Consider the following 19,575-nt stretch of genomic DNA (forward strand, 5'->3'; position numbering starts at 1 on the left):
ACCGTAAAATTACATGTGATGTTCAATATTTTTTTTTTCCACATATAGTAGGGGAACTTAGGGTTAACCAACTAATAGGTTTATTATTTTTTATGTACTTATGTACTTTTTATATATTTTAGATTGTAAGTACACCACAAGTGTACATTCAATGCATTTAAGCATGCTTCTTGTAGTTCAACAGTGCGGTCAATTGTCACCACAGCAGATATGTATGTTTATTTTGTAGCTAATTTGATATTTCCTTAACTATATATTTAAAATACCGGCACATATAAAATAAACTTCTGTTTTCCCTGAATCTGCACTTTAAATTAAGAAGTTCCTCATCAAACGACCAAAGCTTTATTCAGAGAGCTGTAGCTGATACTTTTATTTGTTTACATGCAACACATGTAATACATTTTAATGCTAAAGGCATTAACCTACCTGTCTTTTCCTCTTTGAAGTTAAGGAGCCTCGGTAGTCGCAGATCCACTCCATGAGTGCAATCAGCTCTGTTTTTACAACTGTTTGACCCTGCAATGTTTCAAATGGTGTTTGTTGTATGCACTTGTAAGTAATACAGGTTGATTGGGAAGGCTGGAGCCTCTTTCATTTCATGCTGTGCTGTATTTACATGGTAAAGTGATGGATGTCTGTGTCTGCAGTTGCACTCGCGTTGATTAGTTCGTCTGCGGAGCTGATTGTGTCTGCTTTTGTTAGGTGATCCTGATTGGGTTCTGGAGCTATTACCCAACCTGCCATTCAGGAGCGGCTTTAAGGTAGTGATTTTCTTGCTCAGCTCCTGCTTCAGAAGCGATTTCTGGAGCTGAGCTGCTTTAAGTTGTGTGAATATAGTATTTAAAGAGCTTGTGTGATTAAAAACAGCATAGCATAGCACATTAATTTCATCATATTTATGCATTTAGCAAACATTTTTATTAAAACTGACTTTGGATATTTATCAGTTCTTGCTTTTCCTGGGAATTGAACCCATGACATTGGTTCTGCTCTCCTGTTTGAGCTACAGGAAGGAAATTAAATGAAAAATTACACAGAAACGGCAAGTAACACATTGAGTTAAAAGTAGAAAATGAAAATACTGAAATATAATTTTCTTGTAAAACATACTTGTATTAACACCTTCACTTTTTACAGTGTATGACTTTAAAATGTACATATTTTATTTTTAATAAACATTCTTTTTTACTGTAAGGGGCATTAGTTAATGCTTTAGATGTCATCAGCAATGAATGAACAACATTTTTCTAAGCATTATTAATGTAGGTTAATAATCATTTATAAAATCGCTTTTGCTCTTTGTTGATTCATGTCCATTTATAAGGCATTAATTTACAATTAACTCGAAATGTAAAAAAATATGTTTATTGATGATATCCAGATGAAATAAATCGGTATTATTCCCTCTTAGTTCATGATATCTAATACATAAATTACTATTAATACATTTAATCTTATTGTAAAAAGTTTATAAATGTTATATAAATGTTCATTGTTTTTCATTCAAACATAATTCCTAATTAAATAATTAAACATAATTAAAACATAACATAACTTTCTCCGCTAAGAGTTTTCCATCATATCCCACTTTTCTCAATCCAGTGAATTTCCAGTAGATAAAATCTAGTCCCATCCTTATTTTTTTTTTCTGGCACAATATTCTGCTTCACTCTGAAATGTCACATTTTAGAAGTTAAATGCATTTTTTGTGCTATTTTTTTAACCCTTTAAACTATTTTAACATCTTGAAGTCTGAAGAATGAATGTCCTTATTTTTTTTTTCAGCTGGTAGTTTTTTGCCTTCCCGCTGTCATTCTTCCCATTAACTGCATCATATATAAAATTCCTGCTCTGTGACAAAATGCAATGTAAAGCCAAATTAAATTGGTTCCAAATGATTAGCCTGGCAAAGCTAACACAGACCCACAGTTGTGCCAAACAGCGCAGTCTGACGGCAACGCTCTCACCAAACGGATCATCTCTCCCAGCTCAGAAACCCTCCCAGAAGAAATCAGTTAAGTGGTCCCCAGCTCACAGCTGCTGGCAGGGTCTTGCTTCAGGGGGCGAAAGGGAGTGGGGGTGGGGGTTGTTAAAAATGAGCTAATGGGTGGTGTGGTGCAGGAATGGGGCATGCGCGGCGAGGCACAGCAGGGCCTGGACGTGGAGAAACGAGGGCAAGACCCTTATTGAGTCTGGCATCAGTATTCAGGGGGAACTGGGAGAAATAGATGGGCGTCTCGTACCTTGGAGTCTTCAGAGTGCAGGAGCCAGTGCCAGGAAAATTACAGCTCAGATTTATGCAATGAGGGAGAGTGAACATAAAGCACAGTACAGACCCAGAGGGCTCAAGGACTCAAGAGTTAGTGGCTGAGACGTTGAATCTATGGGACTCTAGTGCAGGATACTTTATACCTCTGTTTTCAACCTCCTCTGTGGTGGGAAACGACTGTAAAATAGCCAAAACAGCCATGACTAGTACGGATAGAATAAAAGGATAAAATTACATTTTGCTATTAGTTATATTATATGGAAATTTCAATTTAACACATTACAGTTTATTAACAATATTTTTTCATTTGAATTGTATTATTTATTTTTAATGCCAAGAAATATTTCTTTATTATAATCAATGTTGAAAACATTTTTTTATTTTATTTTTTGTATAGAAAGCTCAAATGAACAGTGGCCAGCCGCATAAACTACTTAGACTAGTCTTAAAAGTTAACCATATGATTTTGTCTTCAAGGCTGGTCATAACTTTTTAAATTCAGTTACATAAATTGGTATATTGGTCTAATTTGAATCTGAAAAGTAAGACTGATTACCACTTGGTTAACCACTAGTTTTACCTATATAACAACCACTGATTACCACTAGTTAGTCTTTCTATTTCTTAAGTCACAGCCTTAAAATTGTAAGTTTATGCAACTGGCCCCAGCATTTATATAAAATATGCATTAATATCAATTATATATATAACTCATTTGTTTTTTTTATAATTTACTTGTAACACGTTTATTCATAATATAATTGTTTAATATGAAATATCATTTAAGTGCGCCCCTAATTTTACAGATTTTCATGAAACTAAGGGCTCCAACTTTCTGGTTCATTTTGGAAGGAGAGAGAACAATCTCACAGTTTATAAAGTGTAATCATTACAGGCAAGGAACAGGAGAGAGATGAAAGGAAACAGAGAAGAAAAGGAACAACACTGAGAGAGATTGACAGAAAAAGTATTAGACAGGTAGAGCTGTCACTGATATGGTTTAGAGTGTGTTTAGTTGGCAGCAAGTCTGGCAGACAGCAGACAGCCTCTTTCTGGCACAACTCACACACATGCACACACGTCCTGCTCCATTTCTACCCAGGGGCTCCCTCTTTGCCTCTGACCTCATTCACTTTGATTTACTCCTTCAGCAGCAGCCAGCAGGTGTGGCCCTCCCTCTCTCCTTACACTCTTTTATTGATATGAAGTCATCCCTCCGTCTGCAGAAAGCTGAGTCTGTTGTCAAAGATGCACCTTGATGCACTCGCGATGATATCACTCAAACACGAGTGTCACGAAGGAAGAGGCAATTAATAAATACCATTAATGTGCAATTACCCATCATGCCTCAGGCTTTGTGTAAGACATGACTGAGTGAGAGAAATGAGAGGTCAGAGAGGAGAGGCTAAAGATCAGCGATGAAACGGAGAAGGTTTTTAAAGGATTGCTGCTCTTATGACTGTGGACAGACGGACATTGCAGGATATCTGTGTGGATATCACATGAACGAAACCTGATAGATCATCATCTGGGCTCTATTGAGCTATATTGTGTTTTATATCGCTTAAAATATCTGATGATTGATTTGTAGAAGGAAAGGAACAGGATGAGAAAGATTGCGGGTCATTTCTCAAGATGTTGTGGAGGATGTTATCCATGTCCAGACATATTTCACTAGTGTTGTGTTGCCACGATTTACTGTATGCAAGAATTTTTAGTTCTGAAGGGGCATCTTTGATCCTTTTTCAGCAATTTTCGACTAAAAATCTAAAACTTTTTATGCATTTTAGCTGTTCATTTACACAAAAATGGCATTTTGGGAGCCTAAAAATAAAAATGAAAATGACATGAATTTGTGGATCATGAATCATCACATGCAATATTATGTGTTCAGTCTACAGGTATGTGTACAGGTGCATAGAGTTTCTTTGGAAAGTGACATTGGCAACAACTGGCCTGGTATGCATCATACAGCGTTTTAGTAGTTTTTCCAGATCCATGTTAATGGATCGTTTTAATAATGTTGTCGCCTATAGTATATGTAAAGCTTTTCAAAAACAGAAAGAAAAAACCTTACCATTTTTAGTACATTGTTGTCATGTAAACATAGTGCTACAAACAAAACTCTTCAAGTATCTTTCAGCCTTCGAGTATCTTTTGCAACCAACCAATCAGATTAGAGCTTGCCAGATCAAGAAAGTCCTTTCCAGTTTTTCAATGACCAGTTCTTAAACTTTTACATTCAGTCCCCAACTTTCTTTGGTTGCATCTCATCTCACACAGGTGCTTCACACACTTCTTTCAGTCGTGAAGCAGTTCAGGAGAGTTTACCTCTAAAGTATAGCTTCTCAACAGGCCAACACTTGTGTTAGAGTAATGACTGTTTTCCCCAGGTTTTGCAGTGCCAGCGTGCAAGACAGCACTATCATTACAGGCTAATACAGCTGCTGTTTCAGCTCTTAGGGCTCGACTCTAATGTCTGTTTACACCTCATTACGAAAGGCAGATGAGACCTACTCAGTGACAGACATCAGCGTTGATCTGGGTTCTCAGCTCACGTCATAAGAGATTATGAACACGTAACATAAACAGGTTATATTACAAGCCTCCCTGCACCGGTCATTTCTACCTGCCAGATTTGGAAGAGAAAGTTTTCCTTGAAGAACTTGGGTGAGAGTACTTTTGTTTTTAATCTTTTCTGCTCAGTCTAGTTTTGGTTGGAAGTGTAAAGAATGAACAAACTTAAGTTAATGCTTAACAAATGTGATCTGAACTTTCTAGTTTTGATGTGTCAGTTTTTTGCCCTGTAGAATGACTAATGGTTTCAGATTTTTTCTGGGTTTCTGCCAAAAGCAGAGCAGGTTTGATTGATGTTACCAAAGCTTTAAAGAATGAAATGTCTTTCTGAAGTCTGAAGTCTTTTTTTGGTAGCTGATTACTTGCTCTTTATCCTTGCTCTATATTTAATTTAGTCATTTCTGACTTCTCTTCATACATATAGAGTGCAACAGCTGGGTTCCAGAAGTAAAAACTCCATTCATTTTCTTCATAAGGAAAGCGAATTTTAATAATAACTTAGATAACCAAACCTTAGAAAGACCTATTGAGTTCCCAGGTTGTTAATTGATGGCATATGCTTTTGTTGAAGCAATCCATACACATTATTTCAAAGTATTTTTAAAATTCTGAATTTGTGGTGAAAAACTAAATTACCCATGATGCTGTACAGACGATTCCACCAATTAAAGACTTGCGCTGAGCAAATTGCACCAAAAGAACTTGCAGGGAACGGCTACTCCCATGAACACCGCAAATGACGTTATTGAGTGTCGCATGGGGCAAAATACTTTAAAATTTGTGTATATTTGTGCATATTTTGGAATAAACTTAAAATATATTGCTTCTTCAGCATATAGTTTTGATATGATTGTAGTGCTTCATAGGATTGTAGTTCTTTCCCTCACTAAAGCAGTTAAGTACTTGTAACTTTGTCTTTTTGTCCAATACTTCAAGTAAAAGTTTGTAATGTTATGATTCACTTTAGAGCTGGTTTGATTGGTTCATGGCTTAACAAAACCTTTATAAATATCTCAATGGGAAAAATGGCTGGAAAAAATATGGGCTGGCACTAACGCACTCTGTTTCGTCAAGTGTTTTAGCACAAAGCTTGTGTAGTCCAAATTTCTAGTGTGCATAGTGGTTACTAGGTATCTGTTAAGTGTGTACTTCCTGCTTTGTGCCATCTCTTTCAGCCTGTTGTGGCTCATTTGGCCTCTGACCCTCTGCGGCACCCTGGGGCCCTGCTCAGAGCCAGACTGATTACATTAGAGCACTGATAGCGGATGCTCTCCCTACGCCCCACAAATGATGGATGGATCCTGTGGAAGAGAAAGAGCAAGAGATACTCCAGTGCCCCCCTTCTCACTTCCTCCCTCCATCCACAGCTGGCCCAGTGCCAAGCTGAGCTTTATACGATGAGGCCCCTTGCTTGTCCCCTCTCTTTAAGTGCGGTACAGCCCCAGACAGAGGCATTCCTCTGTGTGGGAACTCTGTGTGCAATCTGCCCGGACAAGAGGGAGCGATAGGTGCACAGCTGCCCAGGTTTAATCAAAGTGAGAGTTGTGTTGATTGACAGCTGGCGCAATCAGTCAGAGGTGTTTCTGTGCACTGTGACCCCAGATTGTCAAGTATGTTAATGGATGAAAGATGGTCCCTCGGCCCCTGTGATTCTGATACAATCCATCTTGGTACACATATTAGAGACTAATACGGATGTCACGTTTTTTAGTGAAGAGATTTAGATGCAGAATGTTAGATAAGACTCCATGTCTGATGGTTTTAGACGGTTGCTTATTTCAGCCTTGAACAACTTGAACTGTTTAACCATTTCTTTTGCTGTGCTGGAAAAGATGCAACAAAATTCAGTAAAAATATTTAAATATTATACTGTTCCAATATTATTTATATGCTATTTAAATATAAAAGTGTCTAAAATGTAATTTAATTGCATTAGATAGAACATCAAACTATACCGAGTTGTATATTTAAAATACATTTATTTCATACTAAGTGTAGTTTAAATCTATTAACATATATTTACTGATATATCGCTTGAGCCTTACTGATATAAAAATTTATAACTAATTAATTTCTTAATAACATGTGTTTCTTAGTAACGTGTTTTAATGTCACTGTTGATAAGGATTGTTTAATTACATCAGTTTTTAAATGTAAGATATTTAAAGTGTACCTGAATTTTAGTTTCACTTTAGAACTATCATATATACTTGAGTATATATTAAGTTGGACTTCAGCGCTACTTTCACACAATTAAAGTTAACAAAATTCGCTTTAACGCATTAATAGATTAATGCCGACAATTATTTTATTGCAAGTTAATGCAGTTTTTTGTTATTATGATAGTCCGTTGCTCACCGACTCTGAATACAAATACAGACTTATTGCCTAGTGTGAGCCACCCTAATTATTCTCCAGCATCCCGCACACACGCATCTCTACCCAACCATCAAGTGTTGTCCCATTATATGCCTGTTATAATGTTATGATCGAGACTCTGGACTCTGACCATAACTTTTTTTTTTTTATATAAAAAACTATAAAATAATTTCTATAAAAACGCTAATGTCCTGGCAGTGACAAATGGCTTGTTTTATATTTTATTTAATTGCAGTAATGTTATAAGTTGAAATTTAGGCTACAATAAATATTTTAACTGCTACTATGTAAAAGTAACAGTGCTGTAAAAAGCACATTATTTTTTAAAAGTGTTTGCAAACCAAATGTTATTGCACTTTTGTACATATAGCAGAAGGACTACTTTTAAATGAAAAAAAAGCACAATACACTACTTTTTAATGAATTATTAGTTTTGTACATAACAATGCGATTAATTGTGATTAATCGCAGACAATAATGCGAATAATTGCAATTAAACATTTTAATTGTTTCCCAGCACTAATATATATATATATATATATATATATATATATATATATATATATATATATATATATATATATATATATATTCTATGGCACCTTTAATGTGCTTTTTCTTGAGCCACTCATTTGTTGCCTTGGCAGTATGTTTCGGGTCATTGTCCTGATGGAAGACCCATACATGACCCATCTTAAGTGTTTTGGCTGAGGGAAGGAGGTTCTAGTCCAAGATTTTACAGTATATGGGCCTGTCCATTTGCCCCTCAATGCAGTGAAGTCGTCCTGTCCAGTCATCCTTGATGACCACTGAAAAACAGTCCCAAAGCATAATTTTTCCACCTCCGTGCTTGACTGTAGTGATGGTGTTCTTGGGGTCATAGTTAGCATTTCTCTCCCTCCAAACACAGAGAGTTGAGTTATTGCCAAATAGATTAATTTTGATCTCATCTGACCACAGCACTTTCTTCCAAGCCTTCTCTGAATCATTTATATTGTTCATCACAAACTTTATGGGCCTGTACATGTGTCTTCTTGAGCAGTGGGACCCTGCGGGTGCTGCGGGATTTCATTCCATTGTAGTGGAGTGTGTTTTGCTTGGTGACTGTGGTCCCAACTGCCCTAAGATCATTAACAAGCTCCTCCTGTGTAGTTCTTGGCCGATCCCTCACCTTTCTTATGATTATCCTCACCTCATGAGGCAAGATCTTGCATGGAGCTCCAGAGAGAGGCCGAATTTTTTTTTTTTTTTTTTTTGCATTTCTTTCATTTCTGAATAATAGCACCAACATTTATCTCCTCAGTATTAAGTATAAGCACCCTTTTGATCTAATACAGCCATGAGTATTTTTGGGAAAGATGCAACAAGTTTTTCACACCTGGATTTGGGGATCCTCTGTCATTCCACCTTGCAGATCCTCTCCAGTTCTGTCAGGTTGGATGGTAAATGTTGGTGGACAGCCATTTTCAGGTCTCTCCAGAGATGGTCAATTGGGTTTAAGTCAGGGCTCTGGCTGGGCCATTCAAGAACATTCACAAAGTTTTGTGAAGCCACTCCTTCATTATTTTAGCTGTGTGCTTAGGGTCATTGTCTTGTTGGAAGGTGAACCTTCGGCCCAGTCTGAGGTCCTGAGCACTCTGGAGAAGGTTTTCGTCCAGGATATCCCTGTACTTGGCCGCATTCATCTTTCCCTCAATTGCATTCAGTCGTCCTGTCCCTGCAGCTGAAAAACACCCCCACAGCATGTTGCTGCCACCACCATGCTTCACTGTTGGGACTGTATTGGACAGGTGATGTGCAGTGTCTGGTTTTCTCCACACATTCCGCTTAAAATTAAGGCCAAAAAGTTATATCTTGGTCTCATCAGACCAGAGTCCTTCAGGTGTTTTTTTAACTCCATGCGGGCTTTCATGTGTCTTGCACTGAGGAGAGGCTTCCGTCTAGCCACTCTGCCATAAAGCCCCGACTGGTGGAGGGCTGCAGTGATGGTTGACTTTCTACAACTTTCTCCCACCTCCCGACTGCATCTCTGGAGTTCAGCCACACTGATCTTTGGGTTCTTCTTTACCTCTCTCACCAACTCTCTTCTCCCCCGATAGCTCAGTTTGGCCGGACGACCAGCTCTAGGAAAGGTTTTGGTCATCCCAAACATCTTCCATTTAAGGATTATGGAGGCCACTGTGCTCTTAGGAACCTTAAGTGCAGCAGAATTTTTTTTTGCAACCTTGGCCAGATCTGTGCCTTTGAGCTCTTCAGGCAGTTCCTTTGACCTCATGATTATCATTTGCTCTGACATGCACTGTGAGCTCAGACTCACTGTGAGTCCAGTCAGTATAATCAAACACAGTTGGACTCAAATGAAGGTGTAGAACCATCTCAAGGATGATCAGAAGAAATGGACAGCACCTTGAGTTAAATATATAAATACTTAGGACCATGTGATATTTCACTTTTTCTTTTTTACTAAATCTGCAAATATGTCAACAATTCTGTGTTTTTCTGTCAGTATGGGGTGATGTGTGTACATTAATGAGGAAAAAAAATGAACTTAAATGATTTTAGCAAATAGCTACAAAATAACAAAGAGTGAAAAATTTAAGGGGGTCTGAATACTTTACCACTGTACCAACATAAAATTCATACACACAGTCATACACTAGACATATCATATTCAGGGGAACAAAAGGTTTAGGTGCCTCGTGGCTGTCAGTGTTTTCTTAACGAAAAAGTGTTTTGCATGCTGCAGCAGAAATGTTGATAAAGAAAATAGTGGGTTATTACTGTTGTATTGGCAAAGGTTAGGATGGATTAGGATGCAGCGGGTGGGTGAAAACAGTGTCAATGCCAGTTAGGGCAGCAGTAAGGGTGGGTAGGTTAGTGCTTGTGTGTTTGGCAGCAAGTGTGTGAAGGCAGAAAGCACTGGCAGCTCCAGCAGTCAGGGAGAAACGGTATGGCTTGGCTTGGAGAGCTGAAGAACCAGCAACTTATCAAATCAATTTGAGTTTTGTTCTTCTAAATAGCAACTAGGATGATTCAGAGAATAAAACATCTAAAAAAAAAGACATCTCACAGGTTGACCAGCTTGAGAAGAAAGGGATGCTGTGCTCTGGTTTGTGCCTTGGCACTCACATACGGTCCAGCTGGCTATGACTCTCAGAGAGTGAATGTGTTGCCTGTTACAAACACACAGCTCTGGACACTGGCCTCTCTGACCGACTTATTAGGCTTAAATTAAAACTTATGAGGTTTAAATTACTTAACGGTCATTTTTTAATTTTTTCTCAGGGTTACCATATGTCCTTTTTTTTTTACCTTCATATGATTTCTAGATTGCCTAAAATGTCCAGTGTTTTAGCTTTGTTTTCTTATTGTTTTCATACTTACTGAAGGTAATGACTTAAAAGAAGCTTGACCAATAGCATGCAGGCACTGTAGATAATCGACCAGTTGTGGCGTGCGAGAAGGTGAGCTCTACAGAGAAAGGGCAAAGCAATGTAATACGTGTAAATATAATGTATGAAGAATGTACAAAGTACAAGTATAAACTGACCTTTTAGGTAAAATAAAAAAGCCTAATAAAAAAGTTATATATTTAAAATACATTTATTATTAGGCCTAAATGTGTTTTATTGTCACTGTTGATGAGGATTGCGTGATATTTGAATAATATCGGTCTTTGAAAGCAATTATACTTGGTTGACCTCGTTTCATGTTTTCTTTCATTTATTTGGATCAAATTTTTGCTGTGATTTGTTTATTTTTTGAACCTCAGACCCATTTCTTATGAAGTCAGTCTACCTGCTCCGCTTTTGTGGAAATATATACACCGTAGACTCAACACTCTCTAAAAATACTCCAACAAGTTTTTTCTTTCTTTTTTTTTTTTTTTTTTTTTTTTGCTTTGGCTCAAGTTTAAGAAAGTCAAACTGAATGGACACAGACTTACAAGTATATATGCACATGCTTATGTACTTTTTTCTCTACATGTTCTGTCAACAGATCAAACCATTGGACATATTTTGGCAGCATGTATGTTTACACTTGTGGCTTTTTTCAGACCCCTAAGTTGTCTTATTGAGCTGCCCAGAAAAATAGCTCTGTGAGAGAGAGCAGTCAGGTAAATATATTCCAAACACAGATGCGCTTTGAGCGTCTCTAGAGTCATAGATTTCAAGGCCAGCCCTGGGTGAAAGCTTAAGTAGACCACACGGTTGAATCAACAGAGCGTAGGCCGAAGGGGAAATGGGCAAATCGGGTGAGAGAGTCCCCAGGGCCTTCTCACTGCCAGACCTGCACCGCGCTGGGCTCGTTCTTCAGATGAAGCTCTTAGACAGTGACGACAGATAGTGGAATAGTGTGCTTGGGAGTGTAAGAGGATGTGTAGGTGTGTGGGTGAGAGGATAAATGGGAGTGACATTCTGTTCTGACATTCATTTACGTCACAAAGTGGGCGAGTGGTCACATTTAATCTATGGGAAAAAGTAGAATCATTCACTTGTCAACTCAACAGACAGTCATGTTTTGTCACGTTAACTGAAATTTAAATGAATCAGTATTTTGTCTTGTTTTCCAGGTAATCACCCTCAAAAAAGAAACATACTTTTTTTTTAAGCCAAATTGTATAAGAATAAACCTCATTCAATTCATTTTTAATTTATGCTTAAACAGAAAAAGAAAAAACTATATTTCCAACTATATTTATTTAAGTCAAATATAAAATTTAGATTGATAAACATATTGCCAATAGGGTAAGACAATTAAATATGATATATTTTATAATAACAATAATATTTCTGTCATGACAGCTCTCAGAGGGATTGGCATGGTAATGTACATGACAATGTTAATGTGTTTTGTCTTGGCGGAATAGATGTGCTACGCTGCTGCTGCTGCTGCGGTGGCAGAGCAAGTACCGAGATTTGCCACTGCCAATACATCCACAACATGCTGCAGTGAGCATGTAAGAAATACTGCTGCTGCAAATATAACATACATGAAATAACCCCCATATAGCATATATGAATCATATTGTAGCAGATCTATACAGGTGGAGCTGGGGAAGGTGGAGGGTTTCTGATGCATGCTGCAAACTGCTACAGCAAGCACTAGTCATATATTTGAATGTTGATTTGTGAATTGTTTGTTTTATTGATGTTTAGATGTTTTCTTTGAAATACTCATTAAGAAAACTATTTTTGCATTGTTCACATCATGGCCTCATAATACTAATATATACCATTTTCCCTGTTTTTCTACTCAGAGACTGAAAGCTGCCCTGGCCCACCATCCAGGGGGCATGGCGAATGGCAACATGAACTCCATGGGGCATATGATGGAGATGATGCCATCGCGACAGGATCAGGCCGGTCACCACCACCTGCACTCTCACCCTCACCAGCACATGCAGGGTCCGCCTCACGGATATCCACACCATGCCCACCACCACCCCGGCCATGCACAGAGCGCCCATCACCACCCACAAAGCCACGGGCACCACAACTCCCACCCACCCCACCTGCACCCTGCACACGGACATCAGACCTCTCCACACCAACCCATGCACTCTGCTGTTTCACAGGTACTGATCTGGAGGGAGATACAGCTTTTGAGGTTCCAATGCTGCAATATTTGGAGAGTACATGTGATGTTGAGATTGATGAGTTAAGCTGAATTTAACTTTTCGAGTTTACCTGAGTTGGGATAAATTGAGAGAGTGAAACATCAGAAGAAAAAAAAAGCTAAACTGGGGCCATGTTGTGAATATCTGCCAGAAATTATTCTTATTTTTATTCTTTTTTTTTATTAATTTTTCAGTTTGTATAAATAAAAACGGAACATTTAACATTTGAAAGTAATTGAAAATAAAATGATATTAGGACAACTGTTCTAATATCACAATGATATTAGGACAACTGTCCTAATATCACAATGAAGAACAAATCATTTAAAAAGGACATTCTTTAAAAGAAGGAAATAAGGAAAATAAATAAACAAACTTGAAGTTTTCTTGAAGTATTATTAATATTTAAGGAATTTTTAGTCTGCAAAATCAAAGTTGTGGTCCAACCAACATGCAGAAACTCACACAAATAAAAATAAAACAGGAAATTATATCATGCTAACTTGAGTCTGTGTTTCAAGGTCAATACGTCTTTTAAGATATAAAATATTTTCACCTTATTATGACAACAGTTCGTTAGTTCAGTATGTAAAATGTCACATGATACAAAAAAACTAATAAATAAAACTTGTGGTCTTAAAAGCATAATGACATTTAAGAAGTAATTATATATATATTAAACCTTTTACTTTTTACATAATTTGTAAAGCATTTTTAATCATTAAAAAATATGTCTACGTACAGATGTTCAAAACTGAAAAGACAGTACTGTATGTTGTTGAAAATATAAGCTGTAAATGAAAACAGTTCTTACATATAACTTTAACCACATTTTTGTTGAAAATTATTATAAGATTTTCAAAAACCATATGAAATAAAGAGAATGTTTCTTAGAACTATTTCACATGTGTTTTAAACTAGATTAAAAAGAAAATAATAATATTTTATTTAACCTGTCTATTTAAAATTCTGAATCCATCTTTTTGTGATTCAGAGGTTCTGCTTTAATGTATTATTAAGCCAAAGAAGGGGCCCTGTATACATGCAAACCATCAAAGCCGCAGCATTTTCCTTCGCCTCCAGAAACCTGTAATGATCTAAAGATGGCAAACATGCCAACTGCCAAGCATATGTCAAAGAAGCTTTTTGTGGGCCTTGTGCGCTGGTAGTGGCCCTGTTTCTCAGGGTGTCTTAGAGTATTGGTCCGAGTGGATGTGTGCTGTGGAAAACAGGGCCCTGACACCTCTTTATGAGGGTGGGGCAGCTTGTAAATCACACTGCTGTTTCTCACACCCAGATGTCCATCACAGGACTCTAGGGCCACGTGTACAGGGCACATGTTGTTTTAAAGAAAAATCCCAGACAGGAAGTTTCTGACTGAAGAGGTCTGAGTGATGAGATCTTAGACAGGTGATTGGCCGGCAGCCAGATGTATGAATTTAGGGAAGAATTGTAACTTCAGTCTTCTATGTTGTCCCAGTTATCTCCAGCTGCGCAGCAAATGCAGCCGACACAGACCCTTCAGTCCCCGCCGCCCAGCGGAGGTCGTCGCAGACGGGTCATGGACGAAGACCCCGACGAGCGCCGGAGGAAGTTCCTGGAGAGGAATCGTGCAGCCGCCACACGCTGCAGACAGAAAAGGAAAGTGTGGGTGATGTCGCTAGAAAAGAAAGCAGAGGAGCTCACCCAAACCAACATGCAGCTGCAGGTCAGAATCACTCATATGCACACTTCTCCTCAGCTGAAAGCCTCTGTTCTAAAAGGGTTAGTTCAACCAGAATTACATTAAAAATTGTTCTTGCTCTTCCAAGCTTTATAATGGCACTGGGTGGGTGTTTTTTTCAACAGTCCAAAAGAATAAAATGTGCCTCACATGGCTCAGAGGGGTGCATTTTTGTGAGAAAATAATAGGGCTGCCCCCTGATAGTCGACTAATTGTTAGTCGACCAGAAGAGACTTGATCATCCAAAATTGTATATTAGTCGCTTAGTCGCAGGAAAAAAAAAATCCATGGGAGAAGTCACGCAATCCATGATGGGCAGATCATTAATGGCTAGTCTGTGGTAACAGAGCATAATACATCGACGAGCAGGACATCCAAATGCTCGATTATCATTCATTGACCTCTCAAATATGGCTTGTCATCTGAAATATGTAAGTATGAACAATTTTACATGGCTGCTCAATCTAATGTTAACTTAGAGAAATGTCCGCAATTCAAATGTCTGTGTGGAAGCTGAACAGTAGCTCGCTCACTGCAGGACAGATGGAGGTGCCTATGAGCACACTTGCTCTTAAAATAATCCATCAATTTTGGTCGTACAGATACATCTTTAATGCATCAGTTATACATCTTTCAAATCTGTAAAGACTCTACATTTAATTGTACAGATGCATCTCAATAAATTAGAATGTCCTGGAAAAGTTCATTTATTTCAGTAATTCAAATCAAATTGTGAAATTGTGTATTAAATAAATTCAATGTACACAGACTGAAGCAGTTCAAGTCTTTGGTTCTTTTAATTGTAAAAATTTTGGCTCACATTTAACAAAAACCTCAACATATTAGAATACTTCATAAGATCAGTAAAAAAAAAAAAACATTTTTAGTGAATTGTTGGCCTTCTGGAAAGTATGTTCATTTACTGTACATGTACTCAACACATGGTAGAGGCTCCTTTTGCTTTAATTACTGCCTCAATTCTGCGTGGCATGGAGGTGATCAGTTTGTAACACTGCTGAGGTGGTATGGAAGCCCAGGTTTCTTTGACAGTGGCATTCAGCTCATCTGCATTTTTTGGTCTCTTGTTTCTCATTTTCCTCTTGAAAATACCCCATAGATTCTGTATGGGGTTCAGGTCTGGTGAGTTTGCTGGCCAGTCAAGCACACCAACACCATGGTCATTTAACTTTTGGTGCTTTTGGCAGTGTGGGCAGGTGCCAAATCATGCTGGAAAATGAAATCAGCATCTTCAAAAAACTGTTCACCAGAAGGAAGCATAAAGTGCTCCAAAATGTATTGGTAAATGGGTGCAGTGACTTTGGTTTTTCAAAAAACACATTGGACCAACACCAGCAGATGACATTGCACCCCAAATCATCACAAACTGTGGGAACTTAACACTGGACTTCAAGCAACTTGGGCTATGAGCTTCTCCACCCTTCCTTCAGACTCTAGGACTTTGGTTTCCAAATGAAATACAAAACTTGCTCTCATCTGAAAAGAGGACTTTGGACCACTGGTCAACAGTCCAGTTCTTCTTCTCCTTAGCCCAGGTAAGATGCCTCTGACATTGTCTGTTGTTCAGGGGTGGCTTAACAAGAGAAATTCGACGACCGTAGCAAAATTCCTTGACACGTCTGTGTGTGGAGGCTCTTGATGCCTTGACCCCAACCTCAGTCCATTCCCTGTGCAGGTCACTCAAATTCTTTAATCAATTTTGCTTGACAATCCTTACAAGGCTGTGGATCTGTCAGTTGGTGGTGCATCTTTTTCTTCCACCCTTTTTCCTTCCGCTCAACTTTATGTTAACATGCTTGGATACAGCACTCTGTGAACAACCAGCTTCTTTGGTAATGAATGTTTGTGGCTTAACCTCCTTGTGAAGTGTGTCAGTGATTGTCTTCTGGAAAACTGTCAGATCACCAATCTTCCCCATGATTGTGTAGCCTAGTGAACCAAACTGAGAGACCATTTTGAAGGTTCAGGAAACCTTTGCAGGTGTTTTGAGGTTAGTTGATTAGCATTTCACCAAATTCTAATTTGTTGAGAATTGGTGGGTTTTTGTTAAAAGTGTGCCAAAATCATCACAATTAAAAGAACCAAAGACAAACTACTTCAGTCTGTATGCACTGAATTTATTTAATACACGATTTCACAATTTGAGTTGAATTACTGAAATAAATGAACTTTTCCATGACATTTTAATTTGAGATGCACCTAAATGCACTCAAAATACGGCGCTTTTGTAAAATAATGAAAGCAAACATGATGCGCTTTCTGTTGTCTTGGTCTGTGAACTTGAGCACAAAACTCTGTGTATAGGTTATTTTTGCCTTACAGACATTGAAAATATGTCTATAAAGAGTGAAATGTATACTTTCAAATGAACCAATTCAAATGGAAAACCAAATTCTCAGATTATGTAATCCATATGAAACATGAATACAGCCGCATCCACTACTGCGGAGTCAGTGTCACTGACTTCATCTAATCCAAAAACAAAAGCACTAGTTCAAAAAAAGCACTTGAAAGCACTAGTTCATCAAATTATTAAAATGTTAATGCAGTCTCCTTACTGTTTTTCCCTGAAACATTCATAATCATTACTTCTGTCGGTGTGGTATTGCAAACTTTAGCATGTACTTGAGCGCTTATTAGGCTATATATTCAATTAAAGGCTCATTATAATGATTTAAATGGTTTATTAATAAATGTGTGATTAGTCAAGTAATGTTTTATATGAACGACTACTAGTCGACGGAAAAAATTTGAGGGCAGCCCTAGAAAAAAAAAATCTGTATTTAAAACGTTATCAACACTTTTTTTCTCACTTCCGACGTAGGACGTATGTGTAGCATTAGATGATTAGTGACGAACGTGGAAGCATGGCTTAGAGACAGCAAAACAAAAGCTGGTCACAAATTAGAAGCACAAAATGAGGATTTGTACAGAAAAGTGTAAGGGGATTTCACTATAAGCCAAGAAGAGACTGGACTGGTTTACCTTTGCTAAAGGAAACTTTGCTTTCATATATGGAAGAGCAAGGACAATTTTTATATTAGAATTTAATAGTAAATATACACTTAGGATGCCTTGAGTAAATCATGGGCTAATTTTCACTTTAGGGTGAATTAACCTTTTAAGCGTTAAAGCACACTTCGCTTTGGAACACATACTGAGATGTATTTCACGCTGGGCTTCATATTTCACTCGGTATTAGCTTACTCTAGACCACAGAAGCTCATAAACACCCTTGATTTGACAGCTGAAGCTACTGTCGATGGAGAGCAGACGGGGATGACTGTGGGGAGGGCAGGGTCAATGGGTTATTAAGGTCCACAGAGTAACCAGAGCACAGCCAGCTGCAACTGAATGTGTGGTTTGTAGGCCAGTAAAACCTCTGAGCATCACGGTACATCGCATCTGCGAGAGGTTTCCATTCGTATGCATCCATTTGGACTCTCAGTAGACCTTGAATTTACATGGAGATTTACCTGAAAGATTGATGCTGTGTGTGTAGTGTTGTAAGTCTATTTTTGAAGGATGTTTAAGTATAGTCCAAGCTGGTTTTCAGCAGGTCTCCAAGCCTGATTGAGCTGGTGTTCAGGTGATCGGCTGGCTGGTGGTCCAATCTGACCAGATGACACGTGTCTAAAGCCCCTTAAAACCATGAAACCAGAACAGCTTGCATGGTTTGGGCATGGTGATCATCCCCATCAGGCTACATCATTCGCTCTCTGCTTATCTGAGTGAGTCTCGCTCAAGGCCACAATAGTCCATGGTTCACAGGTTGCAGTTTGCAGTTTGTGTGGTTTTAACCTTTCAATTATTTTAAACCACTAAGCAACTCCACCCTCTTATCAAAGATTCTTACTAGCAATAGGCAATGTAAGGATATTTGTGATTTTGCTGACAATATAAAATTAAGCAAATTGGAATATTGTAAAGATTTAAATACATTTTTATTTTATTTTGTAAACCCTCTTTGCCTCATGATTGAAATCGAATCAGTTGAAGACACTGATTCTCTGGCATTGTGGCTCAAAGGTCCATTGGGTCCATATATATAGTTCCCTTTTAAGGAAACTTTGAACTGTGTCCTCAAGGTGTTGCTATGGGGAATGCACTGTTGTGACCCGTGTCTGAAGCATACTGTACATCGAAAAACATCAACAACATGTTGGCAGGCAACAGCTCATGACATAACAAATAACCCATGACGTAACTAACGGTGTAAACATAGTATAACTGTGTGCTTGGAGAACGTCATCCTAGTCTTCGTCTTCATTGACTGTTTTGTTTGAAGCATACAGCGTTTAGCAGTGCATGTTTCTCGCCAGAGGCTTTGCTCTGATACCTGCAGTTCCGCTGAGCTTATAATTGATCAAAAATACAGTTAAAATAATAACTGTTTTCTTTTTTATTTTATTAAAAAATTTATTCCTGTGTTGACAAAGCTGAATTTCAGCAGCCATTACTCCAGTCTCTAGTCACGTGACCCTTCAGAAATCATTCTAATATGCTAATTTGATGCTTAAGAAATATTTATTATTATTATTATCAGTGTTTAAAACAGCTGTGCTGTTTACTATTTTGGGAAACCTGTGTATTTATTTTTTTTTTGTATTTTTTTTTTTTTGATGACTACAGAGTTCAAAATGGCATATGTTTGAAATAGAAATCTACAATTATATATTATTTACTGTCACTTTCATCATTTTAATTAATAAAAGTATTAAAATGAAACAATAAACATACTGCCCCTAACTTTTGAACAGTAATGTATATTTACCAAATACATATATTATGTAGGCAAACATTTCTGTTTATCATGATGTATTTTTATACTGGGTGTAAATAAATGGTGCATACTGTATATATATTTTCAATATAATTCTTCCTTTCATTTAATAATAATAAAAAAAAACATGCCTTCATTGTTGTTGAATATATATATATATATATATATATATATATATATATATATATATATATATATATATA

General features: G+C 37.6%; 1 protein-coding gene across 3 annotated transcripts in view; it reads left to right on the forward strand.

The window, feature by feature from the left end:
• Positions 1–19,575, forward strand: part of creb5b (cAMP responsive element binding protein 5b) — a 68,223-nt gene that overhangs the window by 41,609 nt on the left and 7,039 nt on the right. For 2 of the 3 annotated variants that reach the window (XM_026284330.1, XM_026284332.1), the window contains exons 8-10: positions 12,099–12,188; positions 12,489–12,806; positions 14,329–14,556. In XM_026284330.1, the coding sequence (XP_026140115.1) occupies positions 12,099–12,188; positions 12,489–12,806; positions 14,329–14,556 (636 nt within the window). The remainder of the gene's footprint in view (positions 1–12,098; positions 12,189–12,488; positions 12,807–14,328; positions 14,557–19,575) is intronic. The other variant, XM_026284331.1, reaches the window with a different exon arrangement.

The sequence above is a fragment of the Carassius auratus genome, chromosome 16 (genome assembly GCF_003368295.1).
Source record: "Carassius auratus strain Wakin chromosome 16, ASM336829v1, whole genome shotgun sequence".
In the NCBI taxonomy this organism is placed as follows: Eukaryota; Metazoa; Chordata; class Actinopteri; order Cypriniformes; family Cyprinidae; genus Carassius; species Carassius auratus.